General features: G+C 35.5%; 1 protein-coding gene across 1 annotated transcript in view; it reads right to left on the bottom strand.

Moving 5' to 3' along the window:
- The window catches only part of PTPA (protein phosphatase 2 phosphatase activator), a 53,052-nt gene that overhangs the window by 24,194 nt on the left and 12,093 nt on the right, over window positions 1-16,765 (bottom strand). Inside the window, exon 4 of the mRNA XM_051980157.1 lies at window positions 440-565. Within this exon, the coding sequence (XP_051836117.1) occupies window positions 440-565 (126 nt within the window). The remainder of the gene's footprint in view (window positions 1-439; window positions 566-16,765) is intronic.

The raw sequence follows: 16,765 nt of genomic DNA, 5'->3' as shown, positions 1-16,765 counted from the left end.
CCAAAATGCCTTTCTTTTAATTGGTTAAAGTTCAATTCAAATGTCATATTCTTTACAACTTTCCCCTAAGATATCACTTTACTTTGCATTTCTTTAATTCATTTCCATAATGGTGAGCATATCTTAATTCCATAGACTGCAACTTCCATGAACCTATCTTCCCTAATATTTAAAATAATAAGCATACAGTAAGCACTTAATACATTTTTTAAACAAATAGGAAGAATGTGAGGCAAACTAAAAGGATTTTTTTCCCTTCCCAAAGAATTGAAGATTTGCATTATATTTATATGCTCAAAGATAGTTTAAGGCTTATCCAGTATCTAGAGACATCCCTCCTTCCCACTGACAACTGCCAGGACATTTTGATCCCTGATAGGTCTCAATTTCAGTTTATACCACTCACTCCTGACTGGGCTAGAAGATATGAAAGGCTTACCTGGTCAAGTTTGGCATACCAAGTCCTGAAGGCTTTGTTCCCAAATCTGGAGGGCTGATCCATGGGAGGGGTCTCATCAATCCATCTGTCCAATGTGTTGAGAAGAGCGACAAGCTTATTAATGGGCTGTTATGAGGCAAGACAGAAAGAATGGAACGTAGCAAGCATTAGATATAGAGGAACTATTAAAAGGGGGGAAAAAACTGGTCCTAATGGACTCACTAGGGAATACTATCAAACTTTTAAAGAATAATTATACCAATGTTACACAAATTATTCTTTCCCCAAAAATGAAAAAGCACCCTGCCAGATTCCTTTTATGAGACAAATATTTTACAAATCCTTCAACCAGGGAATTCAATGAACAAGATCAATAGCTCCAAGCAAGATCTACTAGGTCTGGTGACTTTGTTTTTTCAAGTCTTGGATAGGGAGTCAAGACTCCAGAACTCTAATCACAAACTGAATGAAGAACCCTACTTATGTCACTAAGTGCCTTAAAAGCACAACCCTTTTGCATACATGTAAGATTTTTAATATGGTAAAAGAGAACACTGAAATTGGAGTTAAAGAGACTAGATTCAAACCTCAGCTTTGCGAACATGCAACTCGTGTAACCAGAGGAACATTACTTCATTTCTTTGGGTTCTTGTCCTCAAAGGAAAATGAGAGGATATGGACTTTATTACCTCTAAGAGCCTCTTCTGTTTTGATATTCATTCATATATTCAATACTTTCACAAACATACAGCACAATACAAAACATTAGGCACTAGATCTAGATGAAGAAAGGTAGCCTGATATGGTAGACAAAGTATAGGACTCGGAGTCAGGAAGACCAGAAGTCAAATCCTTGCTCAGATCCATACTAGATATATGATTTCAGGCAGACCATTTGATCTCTCTGTTTCTCTCAGTGTCCTTCTCTATAAAATGAAGGGATTGCACTTGAAGGCCTTCAATTCTCTTCAGTTCTAAATTTATGAGTTTATGATGCTTGGACATTTTCTGATAGCAAAAAACTGAAAGCAAAATGACTACCCACCAATTGGGCAATGGCTAAAAAAATTCTGTTATATGAAGTATTGTATTATAAGAAATGATGAATAAAAGAATTGAGAAAAACATGAGGAAAATTTGTTTGAATTGATACAAAGCAAAATAAGCAAAACTATGAGAAAATATACACAATGACTATAACAATGAAAAGGAAAACTAAAAATCAATAAAACTAATTAATTACGATGTCTAATCTTAGTCCCAGAAAAGAGATGATGACATACAATTTCCTTCCCTTGATAGAGAGGTGAGAAAGTAGGGATAAAGACTGTTGCATATGGTGTCAGACTTAGCCCCTATGTTAGTTTTACCTAGTTATTTTTCTTTATTAAAAGGGAGACTTCAAGTAAGAAGGGAGTGATGTGAAAATGAAAGGCCTCAATAAAAACAACACAATAACACATAACCAAATTCCTTTAGAACCTGTAGCTGATTCCTCTCGCTGCCCAATAAAGGAAAAATTAGAATCTGAAGTTTTAGTTCAGGTCTCAAAACTAAAGAGAGAGAAAAGGAAAGGTCCTTTATGATATAGCCAGAGAATATCCTTTCTTTTTTATATTTGGAGGAAAATATCAGGATAAATCCTTCACCTCAGATCCCCTGTAAAACAGAGAGAGATTTCTAATCATCTTGAGCGATAAAAAACAGAGGGAACCTAAAACTCCAAGCTGAGCATCTAGGAAAATGGAAATAAGAAGAATATGGTAAGAAAAGTATTTTGGAGATGTAGCCCAATAAAAGTTGTCTCATCATCACACTAAGAGTCTGGCTCCACAAGTTAAATAAAGGAAGAGCTACCAAAAAAAAAAAAAAAAAAAAAAAAAGAAAGAAAGAAAGAAAGAAAATTATTATGATCAGAAGGTAGGAGACAGTCCCAATGTATCTGGACAAACAATATTTGTACACAAACAAGTTTGTCATCAAGAACATTGCAAAAGCTAACAAAAGGTCTCAACAATGGAATGAAGAAAGCAGATGAGGCTAAATGTCAGACCCGGAAAAGTAAGTAGTAGACCAAAAATGGATTACTGAATCAAGCTAAAGCTAGCTAATCAAAATTTGCCAAGATATGGGCAACACCAAAACTTAGGATAAAGAAAGAATGAATCAGCCAGAAGGGCAATTTCAGAGAACCAATGAGTTTATAGGAAGCTTGTATATATAAGCAGTAATTTCCTTAGAAAGGTAGAAATAATCAAGGTGGTTTCTTCAGGATCCTCTGCATGAGTCAACATTAGTATACTCCTTGATAGGCACTAAGTCTCCTTCAAGAGTATATGCCTCAAGATAAATGTGGAATTATGTCTAAAAGAACTGCACATGTTTAGTCTATATTGGATTACTTGCTGTCTTGGGGAAAGAGGAAAGGAGAGAAGGAAAAAAATTGGGAACACAAGGTTTTGCAGGGATGAATGTTGAAAACTATTTTTGCATGTATTTTGAAAAATAAAAGGTATTATTTTAAGAAAAGAAAAAAAGAGTATATACTTCAATAACCTAGTATTTTTCTCCATTGGATTCATGAAATAAAGGATACTTCCTGCTTCAACTAGCTTTGCAAACAAAAGAAATCTGGAACCCCTGAAACATGAGAAATTTTCCTCAATGTCTACTTGGAAAAATAAGGTACCTCCATAAGAAGTACTCAAAAGAATTGCTGCCTAGACCTCAATGCACAGAGAACCAGATTACTGAGAGGGTCTGAAAACAAACCCCAATTCACCCCACACAATTCCACAGCACAAAGTAGGGCAGCTATTATAAACTGAAAAAGACCCAACAAAACCCGGATTTTCTCTAGGCCTCTGGCCTTCTGAGAGCTAAAGGGGATTAAGGAAGAATTAAGTGGTGACTGACTAGAACCCACTGGCTCGGCTAGGCTGAATAATTAAAAGGCCCCCATCTTTTCTGAGAACATCTCTTTGAAAGGAGCAAACAGTCTATTGTCAGTCCTCTTTCAGAGGACCAGAGATGAAGCCAAGATCCAAGTGAATGGGAGGTAAGTAAGGGAGAGCTGTGCCAGGTCACCTGCCTTATTTTCTCCTCCAGAGCCATCTGGGTCCAGTGACCAGACATAGATAAGGACAACTAGAGGTGACTCTAGATGAAATAGGAGACTTGGGCCTTTTTAAGCTATGATCTTTAACAGGTCTTGGTCTGACTGAGGCAATACCCATTCAATGATTAAGATCAGGTTAGATTTGGACAAAGAATGGCTTAGTCCAAAAAAAAGTAAAATAAAATCTGTGCCAAAACAGAAAACAACTGCAATTTACATTCACTTTGAGTCAATCAGGGCCCCCAAAATGGCCAAATGGTACTTGTCTTGGAACCTATTGTTGACCAATCAATGAGAGCTAGAGTAATCTGGATTGAAGACAGGGTCCCTGAGAAAGAAATCTAGCTGGTAAAACCCTAGAAGATTTCATCAATCCAAAAAAAAAAAAAAAAAAATTATAATCCTTTGACCAGAGTACCAGCAGTAAGGGTATGATGAAGGAAAGAAAGGAAAGACTCAAGAGAGAGCTTTGTTGCCCAATTGACTAGTTCAGTTAGATTCCCAGTGGGACAGCTCTAGTCACAGAGGTTGTTATTTGTCCTTTGTTCTCAAAGCGGACCATGATATCTGGGAGGGGATGACATGACAGGTGAGCAAAATTTAAGTGAGGGAGGGCTGTGCAAAATCACTAGCCTCACTTTGTCCTTCAGAGACATCTGGGTCCAGTGGCAAGATATAAAGATGATTGAGATGGCTCCTGCCTATTGTCAGGTTGCAGGGGCCCTCCTACCAAAAAGAATGGGTGCAGCTTTTCATTTCTCTTAAACATTTTGCCAATTTTTCCCAGAACCAAAATGCAATCAACTGGGAGAGGTCGGGGGAGGGGGAAGGAGGAGGAGTGAGATAAAGGGAGATTAGGGAACATAAAGCATTCTTTAGTCATTCTACTCCATAATTGTCAGCAGATAGTACAACAACCCACGCACTTGTCTGCCCTTAACTCAAAGTCAACTACACTGAACTACACTGCCCATTACATGTAGCAGCAGCAACTTTACTTCTGGAGAGTAAGCAAAAACCCCCTCTGCCTCCCTACCTTTAGAATAGTCTCAATCAAAAAACATCAGAGCTAAGAGGAAAAAGCACCTAATACTGGAGTCAATCAAAGCCAGAAAGCACTTTGGTAACCAAGGATTTGCTTAAATAATTATAGTTTCTCTTTAATTAACTCTTTCCCCATCACTGACCTTAGCTCACATCTATAACACTTAAAGATGTTTCATTTTTTAAATTATTTTATTTTTTCCAATTACAAAAAAAATAATTTTTAACATTAATTTTTAAAAATTTTGAGTTCTGTGAATAAATCCAAGCATTCTGGAGAGCAATTATGCCTAAGACCCAAGTAGTAATACTACTTTGGGACTTGTATCCCAAAGAGATCTTAAAAGAGGGAAAGGAACCTACATGTGCAAAAATGTTTGTGGCAGCCCTTTTTGTAGTGGCAAGGAACTGAAACTGAATGAATGCCCATCAGTTGGAGAATGGATGAATAAGTTAAGGTATATGAATGTTATGGAATATTATTGTTCTAAAAGAAACGACCAGCAGGATGTTTGCAGAGAGGTGTGGAGAGATTTACGTGAACTGATGCTGAATGAAATGAGCAGAACCAGGAGATCATATTGTACACAGCAACAAGAAGACTATGCGATGATTACTTCTGGCGTACGTGGCTCTCTTCAACAATGAGAGGATTCAAACCAGTTCCACTTGTTCAGTAATGAAGAGAGCCATCTACACCCAGAGAGAAGACTGTGGGAACTGAGTGTGCACCACAAAACATAGCATTCTTGTAGACTCACTTTTTCTGTTATTGTTTGAATTGCATTTTTGTTTTCCTTCTCACAGTTTTTTTTCTTTCTCGATCTGATTTTTCTTGTGCAGCAAGATAACTGTATAAATATGTATACATATATTAGGTTTAACACATATTTAACATTTATTAGACTACCAGCCATCTAGGGGATAGAGTCGGGGGAATGAGGGGAAAATTTGGAACAGAAAGTTTTGCAAGGGTCAATGTTGAAAAATCGTCCATGCATATGTTTTGTAAAAAGCTATAATAATAAAAAATAAATAAATAAGTTCTGAATTCTCTCCCTTCCTCTCTTCCCTCCCCTGAATTGAAAAGGCAAGCAATTTGATAAAGATTATACATGTACAATCATATAAAACATATTTCCATATAGTTATACTGTGAAAGAAAATACAGATAAAAAATGAAAAAAATAAAGAAAATTTTAAAAAACTATACTTCAATCTGCTCAAGGTTTTTCCCTAAAGGAAGACTGCATTTTTCATCATAAGTCTTTCAGAACTCTCTTGACTCATTGTACTGTAAGAATACCTAAGTCATTCACAGATGATGATCATAAAATATTGCTATTATTGTTTACAATGCTCTCCTGGCTTTTCCCTTTTTTTTTGTTTCTTCATTCACAACATGATTAATGTGGAAACATATTTATATGATTGCACATGTATAACCTATATCAGGTTGCTTGCTGTCTTGAGGAGAGGGAATGGGAGTAAAAATTTGGAGCTCATTTTTTTTTTTAAATTTATTCAGTTTTGTCTTCACCCCAGGGTTTGAAATCTAGCCCAGCACAGAAGCTTCACTATCACAATTCCAATACTGTGCTGTGTCTAGTTTGGCCTCAGGAGACATTCATTAGTGTTTGAATACAGGAAATCTTCACGCAATCCAAGCAGTCAGAAAGTATATATTCAACATTCTCTATAGAAAGAATCTGCCTTAGAAATTGAAAACTGAGTGAATGCCATCAGTTGGAGAATGGCTGAATAAGTTATGGTATATGAATGTTATGGAATATTATTTATTATTCTATAAGAAACGATTAGCAGTATGATTCCAGAAAGGCCTGAGAGACTTACATGAATTGATGCTAAATGAAGTGAGTAGAACCAATTACTGTATATGGCAACAATAAGCTTATACTATACATATTGATCAATTCTGATGGACATGGCTCTTTTCAACAATGAACTGATTCAGGCCACTTCCAATTGTCTTGTGATGAAGAGATATCAACACCCAGAGAGAAGACTATGGGAAATGAGTGTGGATCACAACATAGCATTTTCACTCTTTTTGTTGTCTGTTTGCATTTTGTTTTCTTTCTTATTTTTCTCCTTTTTGATCTGATTTGTCTTGTGAAGTATGATAACTGCATAAATATGTATACATATATTGGATTTAACATATATTTTTACCATGTATTGGATCACTTGCCATTTAGGGGAGAGTGGGGGGAAAGGAGAGAAACTTTGGGACACAAGGTTTTGCAAGGTCAATGTTGAAAAATTATTCATGCATATGTTTTGAAAATAAAAGACTTAAAAAAGAAAAAAATTACTCAGTATTTTATTTTTCCCATTACATATAAAAACAATTTTTAACATTCATTTTTCAAACCTTAAGTTCCACACAGGGTTTTGTAGGTGTGAATGTCAAAAATTATCCATGTATATATTTTGAATTTAAAAAGCTTTAATAAAAAAAAAATTAAGTTCCAGATTCTTTCCTTTCCTCTTTTCCTACCCCCAATAAGAATGTACAAAATTCAACATAGGTTATAAATGCACAATCATGCAAAACATTTCCATAATAGTCATGTTGTAAAAGACAGACCAAAAAAAAAAAAGAAAGAAAGAAAGAAAGAAAAGAAAAAGAAAGTTTAAAAAAATTTTTTAAGAAAAAAAAAATAAAGTTTTTAAAAAGTATGCTTCAATCTGCAGTCAGACACCATTAGTTCTTTCTCTGGGCATGGATAGCACTTTTCATAAGTCCTTCTGAGCTGTCTTAAATAATTGTATTGCTGAAAAGTTTTATCACTCACAGCTGCTTATTTTATAATATTTACTTTGTTACTTTGGGTTTTGTTTTTTTTTTTTAATTATAGCTTTCAAAACTTCTTGTTCCAATTTTTCCCCTCCTTCTCTCCCCTTCCTCCCCCAGACGGCAGGTAGACCAATACATGTTAAATATGTTAAAGTATATGCTAAATATAATATATGTATATATATATATCCATAGTTATTTTGTTGTAAGAAGAATCAGACTGTGAAATAATGTACAATTAACCTGTGAAGGAAATCAAAAATACAAGAGGACAAAATTAGAGGGATTGGGAATGCTAAGTAGTGGTTCACATTTACTTCCCAGAATTCTTTTTTTGGGTATAGCTGGTTCTATTTATTATTGAACAAATGGAACTGATTTGGTTTATCTCATTGTTGAAGAGAATCACATCCATCAGAATTGATCATATGGTATTTTTGTTAAAGTATATAATGATCTCCTGGTCCTGCTCTTTTCACTCAGCATCAGTTCATGTAAGTCTCTCCAGGCCTTTCTGAAATCATTTTGTTGGTCATTTCTTTTCTTTTTTTTATTAATAGCTTTTTATTTACAGGTTATATACATGGGTAATTTTACAGCATTGACAATTGCCAAACCTTTTGTTCCAATTTTTCCCCTCCTTCCCCCCACCTTCTCCCCTAGATGGCAGGAGGACCAATACATGTTAAATATATTAGAGTATAAATTAAATACAAAATAAGTACACATGTCCAAATCATTATTTTGCTGTATAAAAAGAATTGGATTCCAAAATATTGTACAGTTAGCCTGTGAAGGAAATCAAAAATGCAGGTGGGCAAAAATATAGGGATTGGGAATTCAATGTAATGGTTCTTAGTCATTTCCAGAATTCTTTCGCTGGGTGTTGCTGGTTCAGTTCATTACTGTTCCATTAGAACTGATTTGGTTCATCTTGTTGCTGAAGATGGCCAGGTCCATCAGAATTGATCATTATATAGTATTGTTGTTGAAATATATAATGATCTTCTGGTCCTGTTCATTTTACTCAGCATCAGTTCGTGTAAGTTTCTCCAGGCCTTTCTGAAATCATCCTGTTGGTCGTTTCTTACCAAACAATAATATTCCATATTATTTATATACCACAATTTATTCAGTCATTCTCCAACTGATGGGCATCTACTCAGTTTCCAGTTTCTGGCCACTACAAAGAGGGCTGCCACAAACATTCTTGCACATACAGGTCTCTTCCCCTTCTTTAAGATCTCTTTGGGGTGTAAGCCCAGTAGTAACACTGCTGGGTCAAAGGGTATGCACAGTTTGATAACTTTTTGAGCATAGTTCCAAATCACTCTCCAGAATGGCTGGATGTACTCACAATTACACCAACAATGTATCAGTGTCTCAGTTTTCTCATATCCCCTCCAACATTCACCATTATCTTTTCCTGTCATCCTAGCCAATCTGAAAAGTGTATAGTAGTATTTCATAGTTGTCTTAATTTGCATTTCTCTAATCAATAGTGATTTACAGCACTTTTTCATATGACTAGAAATGGTTTCAATTTCTTCATCTGAAAATTGTCTATTCATATCCTTTGACCATTTATCAACTGGAGAATGCCTTGATTTTTTATAAATTAGAGTCAATTCTCTATATATTTTGGAAATGAGGCCTTTGTCAGAACCTTTGAATGTAAAAGTGTTTCCCAGTTTATTTACCTTCTAATCTTGTCTGCATTAATTTTGTCTGTACAAAAGTTTTTCAATTTGATATAATCAAAATTTTCTATTTTGTGATCAATAATGATCTGTAGTTCTTCTTTAGTCACAAATTCCTTCCTCCTCCACAGGTCTGAGAGGTAATCTATCCTATGTTCTTCCAATTTATTTATAATATTATTCTTTATGCCTAGATCATGAACCCATTTTGACCTTATCTTGGTGTACAGTGTTAAGTGTGAGTCAATGCCTAGTTTTTGCCATGCTAATTTCCAATTTTTCCAGCAGTTGTAGTCAAACAGTGAATTCTTATCTCAAAAGCTGGGGCATTTGGGTTTGTCAAACACAAGATTATTAAAGTTATTGACTATTTTGTCCTTTGAATCTAACTTATTCTACTGATCAACTAATCTATTTCTTAGCCAATATCAAATGGTTTTGGTAACTGCTACTTCATAATATAGTTTTAGATTTGGTACAGCTAGGCCACCTTCATTTGATTTTTTTTTTTTTATTAGTTCCCTTGAAATTCTTGACCTTTTGTTCTTCCAGATGAATTTTGTTATTTTTTCTAGGTCATTAAAATAATTTTTGGGGAGTCTGATTGGTATAGCACTAAATAAATAGATTAGGTAGTATTGTCATCTTTATTATATTTGCCCATTCTATTCAAGAGCACTTAATATTTTTTCAATTGGTTAGATCTGACTTTATTTGTGTGGAAAGTGTTTTAGATTCCCAGATATTTTATACTATCAGCAGTTACTTTAAGTGGAATTTCTCTTTGTAACGCTAACTGTTGGATTTTGTTAGTGATGTAAGAATGCTGATGACTTATGTGGGTTTATTTTGTATCCTGCTACTTTTGCTAAAGTTGTGGATCATCTCTAATAACTTTTTAGGTGATTCTCTGGGGTTCTCTAAGTATACCATCATATCATCTGCAAAGAGTGATAATTTGGTTTCCTCATTACCTACTATAATTCCTTTAATCTCTTTCTCAACTTTTATTGCCGTAGCTAGCATTTCTAATACAATATTGAATAGTAATGGTGATAGTGGGCAATCTTTTTCACTTCTGATCTTATTGGGAATGGTTCCAGTTTATCCCCATTACATATGATGCTTACTGATGGGTTTAAATAGATGCTACTGATTATTTTAAGGAAAAGTCCATTTATTCCTATCCTCTCAAGTGTTTTTAATAGGAATGGATGTTGGATTTTATCAAATGCTTTCTCTGCATCTATTGAGATGATCATATGGCTTTTGTTAATTTGGTTATTGATATAGTCAATTATGCTAATAGTTTCCTAATATTGAACTAGCCCTGTATTCCTGGTATAAATCCTACTTGGTCATGGTGTATTATTCTAGGGATGATTTTCTGTAATCTTTTTGCTAATATTTTATTTAGATTTTTCCTCTTTCCTTCTTCTAATCAGATTTACCAAAGGTTTATCTATTTTATTGGTTTTTTCATAAAACCAACTCTTAGTTTTTTTTATTAATTCAATAGTTTTTTTACCTTCAATTTTATCAATTTCTCCTTTTAATTTTAGAATTTCAAATTTAGTATTTGATTGGGGGTTTTTAATTTGGTCTTTTTCTAGATGTTTAAGTTGCAAGCCCAATTCATTGATCTTCTCTTTATTTTATTCAAGTGAGCCACTAGAGATATAAAATGTCCTCTTATTACCACTTTGGCTGCATCCCACAAATTTTAGTATGTTGTCTCATTGTTGTCATTCTCTTGGTGAAATTATTAATTATGTCTATGATTTGCTGTTTTCATCCATTGATTCTTTAGGATAAGATTATTTAGTTTCCAATTACTTTTTGGTCTATTTACCCCTAGTTTTTTGTTGAATGTAGTTTTTATTACGTCTTGATCTGAAAAGAATGCATTTACTATTTCTGCTTTTCTTCACTTAATTTTGAGGTCTTTATGTCCTAATATACGGTCAATTTTTGTATAGGTTCCATGAACTGCTGAGAAGAAAGTATACACTCCTTTCTGTCTCCATTCAGTTTTCTCCAAAGATCTATCATACCTAACTTTTCTAATATTCTATTTACCTCTTTAACTTCTTTCTTACTTGTTTTGTAGTTTGATTTATCTAGTTCTGAGAGTGCAAGATTGAGATCTCCCACTATTATAGTTTTGCTGTCTATTTCTTTTTGCAACTCTCAACTTCTCCTTTAGGAAGTTAGATGCTATACCATTTGGGGCATATATGTTTAGTACTGATATTGTTTCATTGTCTATGCTACCCTTTAGCAAGATAGTTTCTTTCCTTATCCCTTTTAATTAGATCAATTTTTGTTTTTGCTTGATCTGAGATAAGGATGGCTACCCCTGCTTTTTTTTACTTCACCTGAAGCATAATAGATTCTGCTGTAGCCTTTTACCTTTACTCTATATGTATCTTCTTGCTTTAAATGTGTTTCCTGTAAACAACATATTATAGGGTTCTGGCATTTGATCCTGTCTGCTATCCACCTCCACTTTATGAGAGAGTTCATCCCATTCACATTTATGGTTAAAATGACTAATTCTGTATTTCCTGCCATCTTATTATCCCCAGATTATGCTTTCCTTTTTCTTGCCCCCCCTTAACTTTCTTCCAAGTATTAAATTTATGGGCACCATCTGCCTCACGCAGCCTTCCCTCTTTAGAATCCCTCCCATCTTTGAATCTATTCCTCTTTCTTATACCTTTCCCTTATTACTCTTTTCCTTTTCCCTTTTCCTCTCCCACTTTTTAATGAGGTGAGAGAAGTTTCTCTGTAAACCAAATATATGTCAGTTATTTTCTCTTTGAGCCAAATCTATTGAGAGTAAGATTCACACAATGTTCCTCACCCTCCCTAAATTCCCTCAGATATGATAGGTTTACTTTGCCTCTTTGTGGAATGTAGTTTCCTTCTTTTTATCTCCCCTTTTCCCTTTTTCTGATACCATCCTCTTTCCATTTCTACTTCCCTTTTTTTTATATCAGTAAAATGAAATTATGCATGCACTCTTTATGTATGTCCATAACAGAAATACAGTTCTCAAGAGTTCTTTTTACCTTTTTCTGCTTCTCTTGAGTTCTATAGTTGGAAGTCAAATTTTTTGTTTAGTTCTGGTTTTTTCATTAGAAACAAATGGAATTCACCTGTTTCATTAAATGTCCATCTTCTTCCCTGGAAGAAAATGCTCAGCTTAGCTGGGTAAGTTGATTCTTGGCTTCATTCCAACTTCTTTTGCCTTTCAGAATATCAGATTCCAGGCCCTTAGATCCTTTAATGTGTAAGCAGCTAGATCCTAAATGATCCTTATTGTGGCTTCTCAGTATTTAAATTGTTTTTTTCTGGCTGCTTGTAATATTTTTTCCTTAGTCTGATAGTTCCGAAATTTAGCCAGAATATTCCTTGGAGGAATATTTTAGGATCTCTTTCAGAAGGTGCTCGATGAATTTTCAATGCCTATTTTATCTTCTGATTCTATTACCTCTGGGCAGTTCTCTTTGATGATTTCCTATAAAATAGTTTCTAGGCTCTTTTTTTCATCATCATTTTCAGGAAGTCCAATAATCCTCATTTTATCTCTCCTAGATCTATTTTCCAGATCTGTTGTTTTTCCAAGTAGATATTTAACATTTTTTCTATTTTTTCATTTTTTTGGTTTTGCTTGACTGATTCTTGATGTCTTAACAAATCATTCATTTCTATTTGTTCAGTTCTGATTTTTAATGAGTTATTTTCTTCATTAGCTTTTTTTACTTTTTGCATATGTCCAATTGAGTTTTTAAGTGAGTTGCTTTGTTCTATGGAATTTTTTTCCATTTCATTAATTTTTTTTTAATGAGTTATTTTCGTTTTCCAATTCACAAATTCTACTTTTCTGGGAGTTCTTTACCTTTTCCAGTTCACATTTCAGGAAGTTGTTTCTTTTTCCACTTTATCAAATTTTTCTTTAAGTGAATTATGTGCCTTTTCTGTACTCTCTTGCACAGCTTCTCTTTCCTTTCCCCATTTTTCTTCTAGCTCTCTTTTAATGTTTTATAATTTCTTCTAGGAAAGCCGTGGTGATGGGAACCGAGTTACATCCTCCTTTGGGTTTTTGTCTGGAGACTGTCTGCTATTAGTGTCCTCAGGGTTGAAAACCTGCTCTCTTTCTGTATAGAAGCTATCAATGGTTAGCATATGCTTGGCTTTTTTACTCATTTTTTTTTAAAGCCCTTAGGGTCTGTCTTCAGGGCAAGGAGGTTAACAGCTTCCTCTGCAGAACAGGGATAGATATATGGACAGTAGCTGTACTGCAAATGGACTGCTAAGAGCTGCGGAGCTGCAGAGATACCTTGGAAAGAGCAGCCACACTACAGAAGTACTACTGCCCTGGGAAGGGCCCTGCTGAGCTGTGCAGACCAGTGGCTGCCCTGGGACAAGTGGCTTAGCAGCAAAAGTGTCACTGCTAAAGGCAGAACCCCGCTGTGCAGATCAGCAGCTATCTTGGGAAGAGCTCCAGACTGGAAGTGTTTCTGCCCTGGGAAGCACTGTGGAAGTTCTATTGACCCTGGCAGAGCCCTCCTGGTGTGCAGATTTGTGACTGCCCCAGGCAAAAGCCCTCCTGCTGCAGAATGGGGCTGCACAGCTGTGCTATAGTCTACGCTGAGTCACTTCCAATGTTGGGTGGGTGTAGCCAGATCCTGTTATATTCTAGCGTTTTCTGGAGTACATTCTACCTTTGGCTTTAACTTATCAGCTGATCTACTGCTTTGCAATTAAAGCAGAGCAGTCAACCTGTGGTGGAGTCCTTCCTGCAAATTTTCCACCCATGAGACCACCCCCACCCCATTCATTCAGTGTGCTAGCCTCTGTTTCTGCCTCCCTGCTTGCGCTGGCCTGCTCCCACAGATCAGGACAAACCTTTTCTGGCAATCTTCCAGATCTTCCAGATTATCTTCAGCTGATAATCTGTTTTATTCCCAATATTCGTGGATTTCACCAGTCAAGCACTATTTCTGAGGCTGAATTTGGTAATTAGTAGTGAGGGTAGAAGGTAAGCTTAGAATGATGTGTGTGTCTTCTCCACCATCTTGGCTCCTTGCTCCCTACTTTGTTACTTTGTACAAAGTACATTTCACTTTCATCAGCTCAGATTTTTCTGAAATCATCTGCTCACTATTTCTTATAGTACAATAGTTCTCCATCATACATCATACACCACAATTTATTCAGCCATTTCCCAACTGATGGGCTGACTTTCAATTTCCAATTTTTTGCCCCCAAAAAGGAACTGTTGTAAATATTACTGTACATATAAGTCCTTTTCCTTTTTGTTATTTATCTCTTTGAGAATATAAACCTAATAGTGGTATTGCAAGGTCAAAAGGTATATATGACTTTATAGTCCTATGGGCATAATTACAAATTTTCCTACTGATGGGAGTATGAAATGGTATTCCCCTTAATCTGTAAAATTATCACTCTGAAATTCTGTCCCCTTTGATTCCTGGCATCCCAGACACCAGAGAGTCTATGAAAGAGAGCATATCCTCCTGGCTGGCTTTTTCTGAGGCAAATCATTCCATTGATACCCTTTTTCAGGAAATTCCAAATTCCAGACACCTTCAAAAGTGATTTCCCATTCAACTGGAGATCTAGTCCTGAGGACTTTGGCTTTCTTTTCAACCTGAAACTGGAGTCTCAAGATTCCCTATTAAAGGGCAATTTTAAACTCATTTCTTTGCAGAATGTCCAAAATGCCCCTTGGTATAGATGCCTCATGGGACCCTGCCCACTGAGAAGACATTCTTTTCTCAGTGCTAGCCTCCATTTCCCTAATAGGACTTTGCCATTGTGAAGTCAGTCTCTTAGAAAAGCTGACTTCTTATCTGTTGGAATCCTTACAAAGTGTTAAGTCATTAGAATTGATAGAGACAATAATTATCTAATTTAGCATGGTGGATGTTTGATCTGATCCTACAGGGAGATGTCATGAGCCAGAACTTGAAACAAGGTGATAACTCAATGAATTGATAGAAGCATTGCTTGTGCGCTTGGGTTTGCACCTTTGAGAGTTCACACATTAGCTCACACACATTAGTTCACAAGTTTGGAAGATTCACAAGTGTTCACAAGTATGGGAGATACACAAAGTTAGCTTTGTAACTTGGTGAATTCACACCTCCCATGATCCCACTCCCGGAGGAGGCGTCAACCTTTGAGAGACCATAAAAAGGAGCTGAGTCAGTGAATTCAGTTAGTTCGAAAGATTGACAAGCTAGAGACTACAGTCGGGCAGAACGAAGAATTCGGAGGACTTGGAAGGAGAAAATAAACTTTTGGATTTTATCAGCTAGCTGTATTTGAAGTGATTATTAATTTGAACTGATACTAAGGCTGCCTCCAGAAAACCTCCCCAAGAAACTGGCTCTCACAGAGAACCATTATATAGTATATAAAAGAAGAGAACACCATACTTATCCAACAATAAACTTCCATTTTTACCACCTAAAATTCTTTGGATATGTGAATTCTTTCACAAAGTACCTATACCTCTGACCAAAAGGGGATTTCCTACATCCCCTCCAACATTTATCATTTTCTTTTTCTGTCCTATTTGTCAATCTAATAGCTATGTGGTACTTCAGAACTGTTTTAACTTCCATTTCTCAAATCAATACTGAGAACATTTTTTCATAACTATAGAAAGCTTTAATTATTTTATCTGAAAACTTGGAGAATATTTTTTATAAATCTGACTCAGTTTTCTATATGTTTGAGAAATGAGCCTCTATCAGAGAAACTTGAGGGTTCATGATTTAGACATAAAGAGTGATACTGTAAGCAAGTTAGAACCATAAAATAGTCTGCTTCTCAGATCTGTGGAGAAAGGAAGGAACTTATGAAGTACATTATGGAATGCAAAATAGATAATTTTGATTATATTAAATTAAAAAGGTTTTATAAAACAAAACCAACATAGACAATATTAAAAGAAAAGCAATAAACTGGGAAAAAAATTTTATGCCCAAGAGTTCTGATAAAAGCCCCATTTCTAAAATATAGAGAACTGACTCAACTTTATAAGAATACAAGCCATGGGGCAGCTAGGTGACAGCCTTGAAGTCAGGAGGACCTGAGTTCAAATCTGGACTCAGACACTTAACACTTTCTAGCTGTGTGACCCTAGGCAAGTCACTTAACACCAACAAAAAAAGAAAAAAAATACAAGCCATTCTCCAATTGATAAGTGGTCAAAGGATATGAATAAACAATTTTCAGGTGAAGAAACTAAAACCATTTCTAGGTATATGAAAAAATGCTCTAAATCACAATTGATCAGAGAAATGCAAATTAAGACAACCCTGAGGTACCACTACACACCTCTCAGATTGGCTAAGATGACAGAAAAAAATAACGACTACATTATTAGTAGAGTTGTGAACTGATTCAACCATTCTGGAGAACAATTTGGAACTATGCCCAAAGGGCTATCAAATTGTGCATACTCTTTGATCCAGCAGTGTCTCTACAAGCCTATACCCAAAGAGCTCATAAAAAGGGGGAAAGGGATCCACATGTGCAAAAATGTTTCTGGCAGCCTTTTTTGTAGTGGCTAGAAACTGGAAACTAAATGGATGCCCATCGTT

The sequence above is a fragment of the Antechinus flavipes genome, chromosome 2, assembly GCF_016432865.1.
Source record: "Antechinus flavipes isolate AdamAnt ecotype Samford, QLD, Australia chromosome 2, AdamAnt_v2, whole genome shotgun sequence".
Taxonomy (NCBI): Eukaryota; Metazoa; Chordata; class Mammalia; order Dasyuromorphia; family Dasyuridae; genus Antechinus; species Antechinus flavipes.
Note: the sequence above shows the minus strand (reverse complement) of the source record. Positions and strands in the feature narration are given on the sequence as shown.